Raw genomic sequence first — 17,531 nt, 5'->3', positions numbered from 1 at the left:
ATGTGTTCTCCATCTGTTCATGTTGTCCCTTCAATTTCACATGCTGCCAGCTTAGCGGTTGATTACTTTCATATACCTTCCTCTACCTGCAGAGCGGTGGCTTGATATGCTTCTGCAATAGTGCACTCTAGGGTACCTTTAGGCCCTTCCACACCGCATGTTCTTAGCCCAGGGCAGAGACACATATTTAGACATTTATATGAAATAAATGTCCCTGGCCCAGGGCTATCCCTAATAAATATTACACTTAGGTAACAATGGAACTCTGTGATTGGTTAGCCCCAAAAAGCTGGCGTAAAAGCTGTCTTAGACCTGAGCTAAGTACACTACCTTTTGAGTTCAAAGGCTAGTAATACGTAACCATTACACAGTGCTTGAGGCTCCAGTATTGCCTAAATCTAAGTTGACCCTAATGCAACTAACATAGTGATTTTAATTATATAAATGTCATACTAATGAGTTTGATGGACAGTAGTTCAGATTGAAAGCCACACGAATGGTGACCCTCCTTTATCAACTCCTCCCCTTCCCTATGTCTGGTCCAATCAGACCTCACAGGAGTTCCTGGGGGCGTTGATGAACCGGCTGGGGGGTAAGAACCCGGAAGAGACGGGGGGCTTCCAGGAGGCCCCTCTGGCCTACGACGCTGTCTGGGCCCTGGCCCTGGCCCTCAACAAGACTGTGGCCCCTCTAAAGGCCAAAGGTCGCAGGCTGGAAGACTTCAACTATAACAACCATGACATCACAGCAGAGATCTACCGCGCCCTCAACACCAGCTCATTTGAAGGCGTGTCTGTGAGTACAGGAGGGAGGGTCCTCCAGTAGAATATGCTAGGGCCATGTTCATTAGGGCACAAAATGTTTGAAAACCTTTTGCAATGGAAAACGCATATGAGTGTTTGTTATTATACAAGTCCAGGTAGTCCAACCCTGGTTGGAGGGTTAACACACCTGATTCAACTACTAAACTTATCATCAAGCCCTTTGGTTAGTTGAATATGGTGTGTTGGGTTGGAGCAAAAGCATGCATGCCCTATTTGTCCCAGGACAGGATTGAAGAACACTGCACAGTAAATTTTACATGTGTAATCTATGTATTGGCTCATTCAATAATTCTAAATGGATGACAGTAGATTTCTGACTTGATGTAGCACTTTTCTGTTTTTTTTTCTCCTTCAGGGTCATGTGGTGTTTGATGCCCAGGGTTCCAGGATGGCTATGACCCTTATTGAGCAACTGCAAGGTAAAGTCATCTATCATCATTTCAAGCATATTTCAGCATTTCCTTGTTCTGGACATCCTACAGCAGTAAAAAACAACGACAACAAAAAACCATGGACATTTTATTGCTGTGCGACTGAATGTCAGTCAGTCCAGTCATTCATCAAGATCAAGGCAGTCTGCTGATGCTTTTCTTTCTTTCCCTCCGTTCTCACTCGTGTTTATTTGAGAGCAAAGCATTTTTAGGGGCGATTGCTGTGCAGTTTGTTTCATTGTCCTATAATTGCATGTGCAAAACGTGTTGGTTTATAAATGTGTTGAGTCAAGTCTTCAGTCTAATTGGAACAGGCCTGGATCAAAGCTAAGGTGGCGGATTATTTTGTACCTCTGTTCTTTTTGGAGCCCTAATGGATTAAAAAATAATAATCCTACTTCTTCCTGCATGCACTGGGTAGCATTTCGCGTGCTACAGTGCTAGTGACAGGGTCGGGTAATTTGGTTAATACATTGAAAGCCTTGACTTGAATTTGTGAATGATTCTATTCCAATCAGTATTCAAGGTTAAGGATGCCACATACTCGTTCTCTCCCTCTGTCTTTCTTTCCCTGTTGTAGCTCTGTATCGGTCCCTCTCTCTGTATCATCTCTATCTCTTCGTTCCACTTTTCCCTCTTTTCTCTATTTGTGGATTTGAAATGTTCTGCCCTGCACTTCCATAGCCTTCTTTTCATAATGATGTTTTGATCTGTCGTTCATTTTCAAAGTGTTCTATTGTTTGTTGTCGTTTCAACCCATCATAACCCAAGGACATTATGTAGGCAGGAAATAAAGATGATTTAAGAAGATATTAATTGGACCCTCTCTCCGTCTCGCTGTGTAGGAGGCAGTTATAAGAAGATTGGATACTACGACAGCTCTCAGAAGAATCTCTCCTGGTTCGGCAATGATGTGTGGATAGGTGCGGCGGAGTTGATTACATTGTCTTTGTCAGGCTTCCTGTGTATGTCTCTCTCTGTGGGTGGGTGGGTGGGTGTGTGTGTGACTGTCTCACTGTGAGTCATCTATGTAACCATCTATCTCGTTCCCCTCACATTAGACCTACTGTTATGCCCACTCTTTCTCTAAGCCCGCGCTGCCTCCATCCTTCATTTCCATGTTAGACAAATCACCACTTCTGGCTTTAAAAGCAATTATTTGGGCCCTCATCCTCCTTCACCCAGAATTAGTTTACACCCACAGCCCAGTGGCCAGAGCATGGCAGTCATGAAAGCCTGACTCCACCCACACTTCTTCACTTTGGGAAAGCTCAACATCCAACACAGCCACAGAGATTGACACAGTCTGCAGAGAAATGCTATTACTGTTGATTTGCTTCAGCCACACCAAGACAAATGTTGAGGTTCAGTTGTTTACTGGCCCAGCCCTCCCTTGAGAGGTGACACACTTGTGCCTGGGCTTAGAATTACTGCACCGCTAGTCAATCGTGCATGCTGGGAGGCCAGAGAGAGGGCACCGTTGTAGACTTTTAAGGAAACGATTTGTTGCCAAGGCTTAGCTTAGCCTCCAAGGGGAGCGGGGCCAATGGGTTCAATCAGAGATGACTGCATAGTGACCTGTATCTATCTCTGTCCTTCACAAGGCTGACTTACTGTAGGGCTGAGTTTGGTGGTCTTACTGTTCTGTAGTGTGACAGGAGTGAGCTTGGTGTGATGTAGGTTTACAGAGGTGAGGCTGGTTTGTTCCAGAGGTGATGGACTGAAGTCTAGTTTTCTGGAGAGTGATAGAGGTTAGTTTGTTCCAGAGGTGATGGAGTGGAGTCTAGTTTTCTGGAGAGTGATAGAGGTTAGTTTGTTCCAGAGGTGATGGAGTGGAGTCTCGTTTTCTGGAGAGTGATAGAGGTTAGTTTGTTCCAGAGGTGATGGAGTGGAGTCTCGTTTTCTGGAGAGTGATAGAGGTTAGTTTGTTCCAGAGGTGATGGAGTGGAGTCTAGTTTTCTGGAGAGTGATAGAGGTTATTTTGCTATAGAGGTGACAGTGTTAAGTTTAGTTTTATTTATTTCACCTTTATTTAACCAGGATGGCAAGTTGAGAACAAGTTCTCATTTACAATTGCGACCTGGCCAAGATAAAGCAAAGCAGTTCGACAACATACAACAACACAGAGTTACACATGGAGTAAAACAAACATACAGTCAATAATACAGTAGAAAAATAAGTCTATATACAATGTGAGCAAATGAGGTGAGATAAGGGAGGTAAAGGCAAAAAAAGGCCATGGTGGCAAAGTAAATACAATATAGCAAGTAACTGGAATGGTAAATTTGTAGTAGAAGAAAGTGCAAAGTAGAAATAGAGATAATGGGGTGCAAAGGAGCAAAATAAATAAATAAATAAATACAGTAGGGGAAGAGGTAGTTGTTTGGGCTAAATTATAGATGGGTTATGTACAGGTGCAGTGATCTGTGAGCTGATCTGACAGCTGGTGCTTAAAGCTAGTGAGGGAGATAAGTGTTTCCAGTTTCAGAGATTTTTGTAGTTCGTTCCAGTCATTAGCAGCAGAGAACTGGAAGGAGAGACGGCCAAAGGAGGAATTGGCTTTGGGGGTGACCAGAGAGATATTCTTGCTGGAGCGCGTGTTACAGGTGGGTGCTGCTATGGTGACCAGTGAGTGGAGATAAGGGGGGACTTTACCTAGCAGGGTCTTGAAGATGACCTGGAGCCAGTGGGCTTGGCGACAATTATGAAGCGAGGGCCAGCCAACGAGAGCGTACATGTCGCAGTGGTGGGTAGTATATGGGGCTTTGGTGACAAAATGGATGGCACTGTGATAGACTGCATCCAGTTTGTTGAGTAGGGTATTGGAGGCTATTTTGTAAATGACATCGCCGAAGTCGAGGATCGGTAGGATGGTCAGTTTTACAAGGGTATGTTTGGCAGCGTGAGTGAAGGATGCTTTGTTGCGAAATAGGAAGCCAATTCTAGATTTAACTTTGGATTGGAGATGTGAGTCTGAAAGGAGAGTTTACAGTCTAACCAGACACCTAGGTATTTGTAGTTGTCCACATATTCTAAGTCAGAACCGTCCAGAGTAATGATGCTGGACGGGCGGGCATGTGCAGGCAGCGATCGGTTGAAGAGCATGCATTTAGTTTTACTTGTATTTAGGAGCAGTTGGAGGCCACGGAAGGAGAGTTGTATGGCATTGAAGCTCGTCTGGAGGGCTGTTAACACAGTGTCCAAAGAAGGGCCAGAAGTATACAGAATGGTGTCATCTGCGTAGAGGTGGATCAGAGACTCACCAGCAGCAAGAGCGACATCATTGATGTATACAGAGAAAAGAGTTGGCCCAAGAATTGAACCCTGTGGCACCCCCATAGAGACTGCCAGAGGTCTGGCCAACAGGCCCTCCGATTTGACACACTGAACTCTGTCAGAGAAGTAGTTGGTGAACCAGGCGAGGCAATCATTTGAGAAACCAAGGCTATTGAGTCTGCCGATGAGGATGTGATGATTGACAGAGTCGAAAGCTTAGGCCAGGTCAATGAATACGGCAGCACAGTATTGTTTCTTATCGATGGCGGTTACGATATCGTTTAGGACCTTGAGCGTGGCTGAGGTGCACCCATGACCAGCTCTGAAACCAGATTGCATAGCGGAGAAGGTGCGGTGGGATTCGAAATGGTCGGTAATCTGTTTGTTGACTTGGCTTTCGAAGACCTTAGAAAGGCAGTGTCACGAGTTACTAGGAGTGGTGGTAGAGTCAAGCGCAGAGAGCAGTGGTGAAGATAAACGACTTTTATTCTTCCCGGCACAAAACGGTCAACGCCAAAACCAACGGGTGCGTAAAACAAATGACCAACCCAAATACAATGGGCAAAACAGTCCGGAGAGAGAATAACAGTACGTAAGCCAGCACATCCAAAAATAAACACAACAGTAAACGTAATCCCGCACAAACCTGGGCGGGCTAAGCAGACTTAAATAAAACACAAATCAAGAACACAATAGGGAACAGGTGCAACCAATAAGACTAAACAAACAGAAAAGGAAAAAGGGATCAGCGGTGGCTAGTAGGCCGGCGACGACGATCGCCGAGCACCGCTCGAGCAGGCAGGGGAGCCACCTTCGATGGGATTCGTGACAGTACCCCCCCTGATGCGCGGCTTCCGCAGCGCGCCGCCACCGGCCTCGAGGGCGACCCGGAGGACGAGGCGCAGGGCGATCCCCATGAAGGCGGTGGAAGTCCCTCAGAAGTGAGGGGTCCAAAATGTCCTTCCTCGGTACCCAGCACCTCTCCTCCGGGCCGTACCCATCCTAGTCAACGAGGTACTGAAAGCCCCCCACCCGGCGTCTGGAGTCCAGAATGGCATGTATAGTATACGCCGGGGACACCCCAATGTCCAGAGGGGATGGAGGGACCTCCGGCACCTCACCTTCCTGCAGGGGACCAGCCACCACCGGCCTGAGGAGAGACACATGAAATGAGGGGTTAATACGGTAGTAAGATGGAAGTTGTAACCGGTAACACACCTCGTTTATCCTCCTCAGGACTTTAAACGGCCCTACACACTGCGGCCCCAGCTTCCGGCAGGGCAGGTGGAGGGGCAGGTTTTGGGCAAGAGCCAGACTCGATCCCCTGGTGCAAACACAGGGGTCTCACTGCGGTGCTGGTCAGCGCTCTTCTTCTGCCGTCCACTCGCTTTAGTTAATGCGTCCTGGATGGCTCTCCAAGTGTCCTTTGAGCGCTGTACCCACTCCTCCACCGCAGGAGCCTCGGTCTGGCTCTGGTGCCATGCAGCCAGGACCGGCTGGTAGCCCAACACGCACTGGAACGGTGACATGTTAGTCGATGAGTGACGGAGGGAGTTTTGGGCTACCTCTGCCCATGGGACGTACCGCGCCCATTCCCTGGGCCGGTCCCGGCAATACGTCCGTAGAAATCTACCCACCTCTTGGTTCACTCTCTCCACCTGCCCATTACTCTCGGGGTGAAAACCTGAGGTCAGGCTGACCGAGACCCCCAACCGTTCCATAAACGCCCTCCAAACTCTGGACGTGAACTGGGGACCCCGATCAGAAACGATGTCCTCGGGCACCCCGTAGTGCCGGAAGACATGGGTAAACAGGGCCTCCGCAGTCTGCAGAGCCGTAGGGAGACCGGGCAATGGGATGAGACGGCAGGACTTCGAGAACCGATCCACAACGACCAGGATCGTGGTGTTCCCCTGAGATGTGGGAAGGTCGGTGAGAAAATCCACAGACAAGTGCGACCACGGCCGCTGTGGAACGGGGAGGGGCTGTAATTTCCCTCTAGGCAGGTGTCGAGGAGCCTTGCTCTGAGCGCATACCGAGCAGGAGGAGACATAAAACCTCACGTCCTTAGCTAATGTGGGTCACCAGTACTTTCCCCTAAGACTCCGCACTGTCTTCTCGATCCCAGGGTGACCCAAAGAGGGGAGATTATGGGCCCATCGAATCAATCGATCACGGACACCAAGCGGCACATACTGAGCACCTGTTGGACACTGAGATGGTGCAGGTTCCAACCGTAATGCCCGCTCGATCTCCGCGTCCACCTCCCATACCACCGGTGCTACCAAGCATGATGCTGGGAGGATGGGAGTTGGATCGATGGCCCTCTCCTCGGTGTCATATAGGCGGGACAGCGCGTCGCCCTTCGTGTTTAACGAGCCTCGCCGATAGGAGATTGTGAAACGAAAGCGGGTAAAGAACATGGCCCACCTGGCCTGATGCGGATTCAGTCTCCTAGCTGCCCGGATGTACTCGAGATTACGGTGGTCAGTCCAGATGAGGAAAGGGTGCTTAGCCCCCTCAAGCCAGTGTCTCCACACTTTCAGAGCTTTGACTACAGCTAACAAATCCCGGTCCCCCACGTCATAGTTCTGCTCCGCCGGACCGAGCTTCCTAGAAAAGAAAGCGCAAGGGCGGAGTTTTGGTGGCGTGCCCGAGCGCTGTGATAGCACGGCCCCCACCCCAGTCTCGGACGCGTCCACCTCCACTATGAATGCCAAAGAGGGGTCAGGATGAGCCAGCACGGGAGCGTCGGTAAACAGCTCTTTCAGACGACTGAAAGCTCTGTTCGCCTCTGCGGACCAGCGCAAGCGCGCCAGGCCCCCCTTCAGCAGTGAGGTAATGGGAGCAGCCACCTGACCAAAGCCCCGGATAAACCTCCGGTAGTAATTGGCAAACCCTAAGAACCGCTGCACCTCCTTTACCGTGGTCGGAGTCGGCCAATTACGCACGGCCTTAACGCGGTCACACTCCATCACCACCCCCAAGGTGGAAATGCGATACCCCAGGAAGGAAACGGCACGTTTGGAAAACACACATTTCTCAGCCTTAACGTACAGGTCATGCTCCAGCAAGCGCCCAAGCACCTTGCGCACCAGGGATACATGCGCGGCGCGTGTGGCGGAATAGATCAGGATGTCATCAATATACACCACCACACCCTGCCCGTGCAGGTCCCTGAGAATCTCGTCGACAAAGGATTGAAAATCGGCTGGAGCATTCTTTAACCCATACGGCATGACGAGGTACTCATAGTGGCCCGATGTGGTACTAAACGCGGTTTTCCACTCATCTCCTCCCCGAATACGCACCAGATTGTACGCGCTCCTGAGGTCCAGTTTCGTGAAAAAACGTGTGAAATGATTCCACCGCCGTAGCGATGAGAGGTAGCGGGTAACTAAACCCCACTGTGATGGAATTTAGACCTCAATAATCAATGCACGGACGCAGTCCTCCCTCCTTTTTCTTCACGAAAAAGAAACTCGAGGAGACGGGTGACATGGAGGGCCGAATGTACCCCTGTCTCAGAGATTCCGTGACATATGTCTCCATAGCCAGCGTTTCCTCTTGTGACAATGGGTACACGTGACTCCTGGGAAGTGTAGCGTTTACCTGGAGGTTTATCGCGTAATCCCCTCGTCGATGAGGTGGTAATCGGGTCGTCCTCTTTTTACAGAAGGCGATAGCCAAATCGGCATATTCAGAGGGAATGCGCACAGTGGAAACCTGGTCTGGACTCTCCACCGTCGTCGCACCGATGGAAACTCCCTTACACCTGCCTGAACACTCCTCTGACCACCCTCTGAGAGCCCACTGTCTCCATGAAATATCAGGATTGTGATTGGCCAGCCAGGGAATCCCCAGCACCACCGGAAATGCAGGCGAATCAATGAGGAAGAGACTAATCCGTTCCCCATGATCCCCCTGCGTTACCATGTCCAGTGGAACCGTGGCCTCCCTGACCAGCCCTGACCCTTATGGTCGGCTATCTAAGGAGTGCACGGGGAAAGGTTGGTCCAACGACACCAGGGGAATCCCTAGCCTTAATGCGAGCCCACGATCCATAAAGTTTCCAGCTGCGCCTGAATCGACTAGCGCCTTATGCTGAAAAGAGGGAGAAAACTCAGGAAAAGCTTTAAGCACAAACATATGGCCAACAGGGAGCTCTGGGTGAGGCTGGTGCTTACTCACCTGGGGTGAACAAGGAGTGCTCTACCTGCCATCCCGATTCCCAGAGGAGCTCCTCCAGCACCGGTCGGCAGTGTGTCCTCTCCGACCACACCGGGTACAGGAGGAGCCTCCTCTTCCGGTCCCCCTCGATGCGGCCCCCCCTAGCTCCATGGGGATGGGAGCCGGAGGGCCTGGAGGTGGAACCAACAGGGCCCATTCTGGACGCCCGCGGGCAGCCAGCAGGTTGTCGAGACGAATGGACATGTCAATGAGCTTGTCTAGGGAGAGGGTCGTGTCCCGACAGGCTAGCTCCTGGCGGATGTCCTCCCGGAGGCTACAACGATAGTGGTCCATCAGGGCCCTGTCGTTCCACCCCGCCCCAGCAGCCAAGGTCCGGAACTCCAGAGCAAAGTCCTGCGCGCTCCTCGTCTCCTGCCGCAGGTGGAACAGCCGTTCACCCGCCGCCCGGCCTTCTGGTGGGTGGTCGAACACGGCCCGGAAACGGCGGGTGAACTCGGGGTAGTGATCCCTCGCCGAGTCTGGGCCATACCACACTGTGTTGGCCCACTCCAGGGCACGACCCGTTAAGCAGGAGACGAGGGCGCTCAGGACCCGTTCCTCCATCGATGGGAGACGGGGCGCGGCTGCTCCTGCTGACTCCATAAGTGGTGCGGGATTCTGTCACGAGTTACTAGGAGTGGTGGTAGAGTCAAGCGCAGAGAGCAGTGGTGAAGATAAACAACTTTTATTCTTCCCGGCACAAAACGGCCAACGCCAAAACCAACGGGCGCGTAAAACAAATGACCAACCCAAATACAATGAGCAAAACAGTCCAGAGAGAGAATAACAGTACGTAAGCCAGCACATCCAAAAATAAACACAACAGTAAACATAATCCCGCACAAACCTGGGCGCGCTAAGCAGACTTAAATAAAACACAAATCAAGAACACAATAGGGAACAGGTGCAACCAATAAGACTAAACCAAAAGGAAAAGGAAAAAGGGATCCGCGGTGGCTAGTAGGCCAGCGACGACTACCGCCGAGCACTGCTCGAGCAGGCAGGGGAGCCACCTTCGGTGGGATTCGTGACAGGCAGGGTAGGATAGATATAGGTCTGTAACAGTTTGGGTCAAGAGTGTCCCCTCCTTTGAAGAGAGCGATGACAACAGCTGCTTTCCAATCTTTGGGAATCTCAGACGACACAAAAGAGAGGTTGAACAGGCTAGTAATAGAGGTTGCAACAATTTCGGCAGATAATTTTAGAAAGAAAGGGTCCAGATTGTCTAGCCCAGCTGATTTGTAGGGGTCCAGATTTGCAGCTCTTTCAGAACATCAGCTGAATGGATTTGGGAGCAGGAGAAATGGGGAAGGCTTGGGCAAGCAGCTGTGGTGGGTGCAGTGCTGTTGACTGCAGTAGGGGTAGCCAGGTGGAAAGCATGGCCAGCCATAGAAAAATGCTTATTGAAATTCTCAATTATGGTGGGTTTATCAGTGGTGACAGAGTTTCCTATCCTCAGTGCAGTGGACAGTTGGGAGGAGGTGTTCTTATTCTCCATGGACTTTACAGTGTCCCAGAACTTTTTTGAGTTTATGTTGCAGGAAACAAATTTCTGCTTGAAAAAGCTAGCCTTGGCTTTTCTAACTGCCTGCACACTCTTAGAAAAAGGGTGCCAAAGGGTTCTTCAGCTGTCCTTATAGTAGAACCCATTTGGGTTCCATGTAAAACCCTTTTTGGTTTCAACCATTTTGGGTTCCATGTAGAACCCTCTGTGGACAGCCGAAGAACCCTTTTAGATTTTAGATAGCACCTTTTTGTATAGTAACAGAGGTGAGTCTAGTTTACTGGAGAGTCACAGCCCAATGGGCAAAACTGGTTGCTACGTCATTTTCCACATCATTTCAACAACAACATCAAAAATGACATTGAATCAAAAAGTCATCAACGCTTTTTCACCCAACTTTTAACCTAAATCCAATGGGGAAATTCTTTGTTGATTTCATGTTGGTTTCACGTTAGTTGACGACTCAATCAAATGTAAATAGAAACTAGACATTGAACTGACGTCTGTAACTAGTGGGAGAGGTACGAGGTTAGTTTGTTTTAGAGGTGACAGAGTATCGTTTTTTGCTATAGACATGACTGATTTGAGTTTAGTTTGTTCTAGAGTTAACAGAGGTGAGTTTAGTTTGTTCTAGAGTTAACAGAGGTAAGTTTAGTTTGTTCTAGAGGTAATGAATGTGAGTTTAGTTTTTTCTAGAGGTAATGAAGGTGAGTTTAGTTTGTTCTAGAGGTAATGGAGGTGAGTTTAGTTTGTTCTAGATTTAACAGAGGTGAGTTTAGTTTGTTCTAGAGTTAAGAGGTGAGTTTAGTTTGTTCTAGAGGTAATGAAGGTGAGTTTAGTTTGTTCTAGAGGAAATTAAGGTTAGTTTAGTTTGTTCTAGAGGTAATGAAGGTGAGTTTAGTTTGTTCTAGAGGTAATGAAGGTGAGTTTAGTTTGTTCTAGAGTTAACAGAGGTGAGTTTAGTTTGTTCTAGAGGAAATGAAGGTGAGTTTAGTTTGTTCTAGAGGCAATGAAGGTGAGTTTAGTTTGTTCTAGAGGTAATGAAGGTGAGTTTAATTTGTTCTGCAGGTAATGAAGGTGAGTTTAGTTTGTTCTAGATTTAACAGAGGTGAGTTTAGTTTGTTCTAGAGGTAATGAAGGTGAGTTTAGTTTGTTCTAGAGGTAATGAAGGTGAGTTTAGTTTGTTCTAGAGGAAATTAAGGTGAGTTTAGTTTGTTCTAGAGGTAATGAAGGTGTGTTTAGTTTGTTCTAGAGGTAATGAAGGTGAGTTTAGTTTGTTCTAGAGGTAATGAAGGTGAATTTAGTTTGTTCTAGAGGTAATGAAGGTGAGTTTAGTTTGTTCTAGAGGTAATGAAGGTGAGTTTAGTTTGTTCTAGAGGAACTGAAGGTGAGTTTAGTTTGTTCTAGAGTTAACAGAGGTGAGTTTAGTTTGTTCTAGAGGTAACATAGGTGAGTTTAGTTTGTTCTAGAGGTAATGGAGGTGAGTTTAGTTTGTTCTAGATTTAACAGAGATGAGTTTAGTTTGTTCTAGAGGTAATGAAGATGAGTTTAGTTTGTTCTAGAGTTAACAGAGGTACGTTTAGTTTGTTCTAGAGGTAATGAATGTGAGTTTAGTTTGTTCTAGAAGTAATGAAGGTGAGTTTAGTTTGTTCTAGAGGTAATGGAGGTGAGTTTAGTTTGTTCTAGATTTAACAGAGGTGAGTTTAGTTTGTTCTAGAGTTAAGAGGTGAGTTTAGTTTGTTCTAGAGGTAATGAAGGTGAGTTTAGTTTGTTCTAGAGGTAATGAAGGTGAATTTAGTTTGTTCTAGAGGTAATGAAGGTGAGTTTAGTTTGTTCTAGAGGTAATGAAGGTGAGTTTAGTTTGTTCTAGAGGAACTGAAGGTGAGTTTAGTTTGTTCTAGAGGTAATGAAGGTGAATTTAGTTTGTTCTAGAGGTAATGAAGGTGAGTTTAGTTTGTTCTAGAGGTAATGAAGGTGAGTTTAGTTTGTTCTAGAGGAACTGAAGTTGAGTTTAGTTTGTTCTAGAGTTAACAGAGGTGAGTTTAGTTTGTTCTAGAGGTAACAGAGGTGAGTTTAGTTTGTTCTAGAGGTAATGGAGGTGAGTTTAGTTTGTTCTAGATTTAACAGAGGTGAGTTTAGTTTGTTCTAGAGGTAATGAAGATGAGTTTAGTTTGTTCTAGAGTTAACAGAGGTAAGTTTAGTTTGTTCTAGAGGTAATGAAGGTGAGTTTAGTTTGTTCTAGAGGTAATGGAGGTGAGTTTAGTTTGTTCTAGATTTAACAGAGGTGAGTTTAGTTTGTTCTAGAGTTAAGAGGTGAATTTAGTTTGTTCTAGAGGTAATGAAGGTGAGTTTAGTTTGTTCTAGAGGAAATTAAGGTGAGTTTAATTTGTTCTGCAGGTAATGAAGGTGAGTTTAGTTTGTTCTAGAGGTAACAGAGGTGAGTTTAGTTTGATGTGACATTAGAGCGTTGGACTAGTAACCGAAAGGTTTCAAGATCAAATCCCCGAGCTGACAAGGAAATCCCCGAGCTGACATGGTAATCCCTGAGCTGACAAGGTAAAAATCTGTTGTTCTGCCCCTGAACAAGGAAGTTAACCCATTGTTCCTTGGCTGTCATTGAAAATAAGATTTTGTTCTTAACTGACTTGCCTAGTTAAATAAAGGTAAAATAAAAAATATTAAAAAAATTTACTGCGGCAGAGGCGAGTTGGGTCTGCTGTGGAGGTGATTGTTCTCTTAACTCTCCTGTTCTCCATTCTGTTTACCCCTTGTCGAATTCCTCCCTCACTTTCTCGCTCTCTTCACTGTCACTCCTAACAACCACTTTAGCTCAGCTGTCTTCCTAATCGCTGTGGCAACTATTACAGAGCTTGGTCTCCATGGCAACACCCTGTCCTGATTCCTTGATCAAGGACGGAGAAAGGTTTAAACAGTGCAAACACATCAGCTGACAGGACAGTGCTCGTTCGCGCTTCAATGCACAGAAAAACACATCTTCAAACAGACGTCACTCTGTTCTCAGACAGCATGTCTCAGATGTCACTTCAGGCAAGTCAGTGGTGTGACCGCCAAAACAAATGTGAGTGCCCTGGTATTGTGACACCCCTGGGGCTCGACACTGTGTCACCCTCTTCCTGACATGGACACGTCCCCACACACTGACACAAGTCTATGTCACTGTCATCACCCTTACGTAAGGACACAGTGACACCCACACTCTGAGCAGCTGTCAGGATCTGCAGTCAGGGCTGGATTTAGACAGACAGGGGGATACAGAGAGAAATCGGAGACAGATAAAGTCAGTCAGCTGCACTTTCAACCATCTCCAACCTTGAAAGAACCAATGCCTATTTTCTTGGTTACTTTTTAGTTATGCACATGTTTTGAGATAATTAGGGTGAACACGTCCTGATTTCCACATCTATCCTCCTTTATTCTCAATTTCTGCACCTTGTTGGTCATTGAATTAAATCAGTGAGAGCAACACAATAATGTATACTGGTTACTGTGTAAATTGATTGTGCCAATTTCGTTTGATCCTTTAGGTTAGTATCTGTAGAGGTTACTGAGCACAGTGCCCTCCCTGATTCTCAAATTCGGATTTTGATCTTAATTCAAAACATAATTGTCCTTTTGCCCAGTTTTGTTCTGAGTGACATCAAGTACAGTACTGTAGACAGGCATAATCTGCCCTCTCTTTAAGGCATGGATGGACTAACCTCTGTCCTGCCTCTCTCTCTCTCTCTTTATCTCTCGCTGTCTGTCTCTCTCTGTCTCTCTCTCTCTCTCTCTCTCTCTCTCTCTCTCTCTATCTCTCTCTGTCTCTCTCCCCCTCTCTATCTCTCTCTGTCTCTCTCCCTCTCTCTCTCTCTCTCTCTCTCTCTCTCTCTCTGTCTCTCTCTATCTCTCTCTGTCTCTCTCCCTCTCTCTCTCTCTCTCTCTTGCTCTCTCTTGCTCTCTCTCTCTTTATCTCTCTCTGTCCCCCCCTCTCCCCCCCCCCCTCTCTCTCTCTCTCTCTCTCTCTCTCTGTTCAGGCGCCGGGCCCCCAGCTGACTCGACGATAGTCATTGAGGAGTTTAGGTACCTCTCTCAGAAGCTGTTTGCTGCTGTGTCTGTCTTCGCTGGTCTGGGCATCCTGCTGGGCATCGTCTGTCTGACCTTCAACATCTACAACAGCAACGTACGGTAAGATTAGAACTTCATCTTGCACATTTAAGCAACACCGTCATCGTAGATAAGAATTTGTTCTTAACGCACTTGCCTAGTTAAATAAAAGTTCAATTCAAAAATATATTTCAAAGAAAAACACTGGCTACAGCATGCAATTCATCAACAACTTCATTGGCAATCACGCTGGGTCGAGTATGATTGTCCTCCTGGTGGGTCCTGCTTGTCGGTCTCCAGATGGCTGTGGGCAAGTCATATTCACGTTTATGTGGACGTATGTCATAACACTTGGCGTAAATGTCTCCAATCCATGAAAAATGCCTCATCACTTTACATTCAGTGACAGACGATGTCATGTCTATGACATTATTTTGATGCTGTAAAGTGTTGCGGACAGTGCATGTGAAACAGTCCCTTTGTGGGTTTTGTTATGTCCCTTTGTGTGTGCTGTGCCAGGTACATCCAGAACTCCCAGCCCTACCTGAACAACATGACAGCAGTGGGCTGTATGATGGCCCTGGCTGCTGTGTTTCCCCTGGGGATCGACGGACACCACATCCACAGGTCCCAGTTCCCTGTGGTCTGTCAGGTAACACAGCTTAAGCCGTGGGAATGGGTTGTTGTCGCCATCTTCTAGTGCTACAGTAGATGGATGTGCTGGAATGGCTTGTCAGGAGAAATTCTTTCTCTCTCTGCCTCTATTTCTCATATTCCTTAGCTCTCTCCTTATCTCTCTCTCTCTCTCTCTATCTCTCTATCTCTATCTCTCTATCTATCTCTCTCTCTATCCATATGTGAACTGATTGCCCCCCATCTATCTTCAGAGATCGTGCTACTAGGTGACCTAAACTGGGACATGCTTAACACCCCAGCCATTCTACAATCCAAGCTTGATGCCCTCAATCTCACACAAATTATTAATGAACCCACCAGGTACAACCCCAAAGCCGCAAACACTGGCACCCTCATAGATATCATCCTAACCAACGTGCCCTCTAAATATTGTTTTCAACCAAGATCTCAGCGATCACTGCCTCATTGCCTGCACCCGTAATGGGTCAGCGGTCAAACGACCTCCACTCATCACTGTCAAACGCTCCCTGAAACATTTCAACGAGCAAGCCTTTCTAATCGACCTGGCCCTGGTATCCTGGAAGGATATTGACCTCATCCCGTCAGTAGAGGATGCCTGGTTATTTTTTAAAAATGCCTTCCTCTCCATCTTAAATAAGCATACCCCTTTCAAGAAATTTAGAACCAGGAACAGATATAGCCCTTGGTTCTCCCCAGACCTGACTGCCCTTAACCAACACAAAAATATCCTGTGGCGTTCTGCATTAGCATCGAACTGCCCCCGCGATATGCAACTTTTTAGGGAAGTTAGAAACCAAAACACACAGGCAGTTAGAAACGCCAAGGCTAGCTTTTTCAAACAGAAATTTGCCTCGTGCAACTCCAACTCTAAAAAGTTCTGGGACATTGTAAAGTCCATGGAGAATAAGAACACCTCCTCCCAACTGCCCACTGCACTGAGGATAGGAAACTGTCACCACCGATAAGCTATAATTGAGAATTTCAATAAGCATTTTTCTACGGCTGGCCATGCTTTCCACCTAACTACCCCTACTGCATTCAACAGCACTGCACCCCCCACAGCTACTCGCCCAAGCCTCCCCCATTTCTCCTTCTCCCAAATCCATTCAGCTGATGTTCTGAAAGAGCTGCAAAATCTGGACCCCTACAAATCAGCTGGGCTTGACAATCTGGACCCTTTCTTTCTAAAATTATCTGCCGAAATTATTGCAACCCCTATTACTAGCCTGTTCAACCTCTCTTTCGTGTCGTCTGAGATTCCCATAGATTGGAAAGCAGCTGCTGTCATCCCCCTCTTCAAAGGAGGTGACACTCTTGACCCAAATTGCTACAGACCTATATCCATCCTACCCTGCCTTTCTAAGGTCTTCGAAAGCCAAGTCAACAAACAGATTACCGACTATTTCGAATCCCACCGCACCCTCTCCGCTATGCAATCTGGTTTCAGAGCTGGTCATGGGTGCACCTCAGCCACGCTCAAGGTCCTAAACGACATCGTAACCGCCATCGATAAGAAACAATACTGTGCTGCCGTATTCATTGACCTGGCCAAAGCTTTTGACTCTGTTAATCACCACATCCTCATCGGCAGACTCAGTAGCCTTGGTTTCTCAAACGATTGCGTCGCCTGTTTCACCAACTACTTCTCTGACAGAGTTCAGTGTGTCAAATCGGAGGGCCTACTGTCTGGACCTCTGGCAGTCTCTATGGGGGTACCACAGGGTTCAATTCTTGGGCCAACTCTTTTCTCTGTATACATAAATGATGTCGCTCTTGCTGCTGGTGAATCTCTGATCCACCTCTACGCAGACGACACCATTCTGTATACTTCTGGCCCTTCTTTGGACACTGTGTTAACAACCCTCCAGACGAGCTTCAATGCCATTCAACTCTCCTTCCGTGGTCTCCAACTGCTCCTAAACACAAGTAAAACTAAATGCATGCTCTTCAACCAATCGCTGCCTGCACCTGCCCGCCCGTCCAGCATAACTTCTCTGGACGGTTCTAACTTAGAATTTGTGGACAACTACAAATACCTAGGTGTCTGGTTAGACTGTAAACTCTCCTTCCAGACTCACATCAATCATCTCCAATCCAAAGTGAAATCTAGAATTGGCTTCCTATTTCGCAACAAAGCATCCTTCACTCATGCTGCCAAACATACCCTCGTAAAACTGACCATCCTACCAATCCTCGACTTCGGCGATGTCATTTACAAAATAGCCTCCAATACCCTACTCAACAAGCTGGATGCAGTCTATCACAGTGCCATCCGTTTTGTCACCAAAGCCCCATATACTACCCACCACTGCGACCTGTACGCTCTCGTTGGCTGGCCTTCGCTTCATAATCGTCGCCAAACACATTGGCTCCAGGTCATCTACAAGACCCTGCTAGGTAAAGTCCCCCCTTATCTCCGCTCACTGGTCACCATAGCAGCACCCACCTGTAGCACGCGCTCCAGCAGGTATATCTCTCTGGTCACCCCTAAAGCCAACTCCTCCT

The 17,531-nt window shown here is 47.4% G+C and overlaps 1 protein-coding gene across 1 annotated transcript in view; it reads left to right on the top strand.

The window, feature by feature from the left end:
- The window catches only part of LOC115177025 (gamma-aminobutyric acid type B receptor subunit 1), a 55,855-nt gene that overhangs the window by 26,977 nt on the left and 11,347 nt on the right, over window positions 1-17,531 (top strand). The window contains exons 13-17 of the mRNA XM_029737470.1: window positions 550-795; window positions 1,180-1,243; window positions 2,101-2,178; window positions 14,300-14,450; window positions 14,889-15,021. Of these exons, the coding sequence (XP_029593330.1) occupies window positions 550-795; window positions 1,180-1,243; window positions 2,101-2,178; window positions 14,300-14,450; window positions 14,889-15,021 (672 nt within the window). The remainder of the gene's footprint in view (window positions 1-549; window positions 796-1,179; window positions 1,244-2,100; window positions 2,179-14,299; window positions 14,451-14,888; window positions 15,022-17,531) is intronic.

Source organism: Salmo trutta, chromosome 37, assembly GCF_901001165.1.
Source record: "Salmo trutta chromosome 37, fSalTru1.1, whole genome shotgun sequence".
Classification (NCBI taxonomy): domain Eukaryota; kingdom Metazoa; phylum Chordata; class Actinopteri; order Salmoniformes; family Salmonidae; genus Salmo; species Salmo trutta.
This window is presented reverse-complemented; position numbering and strand designations above follow the sequence as displayed.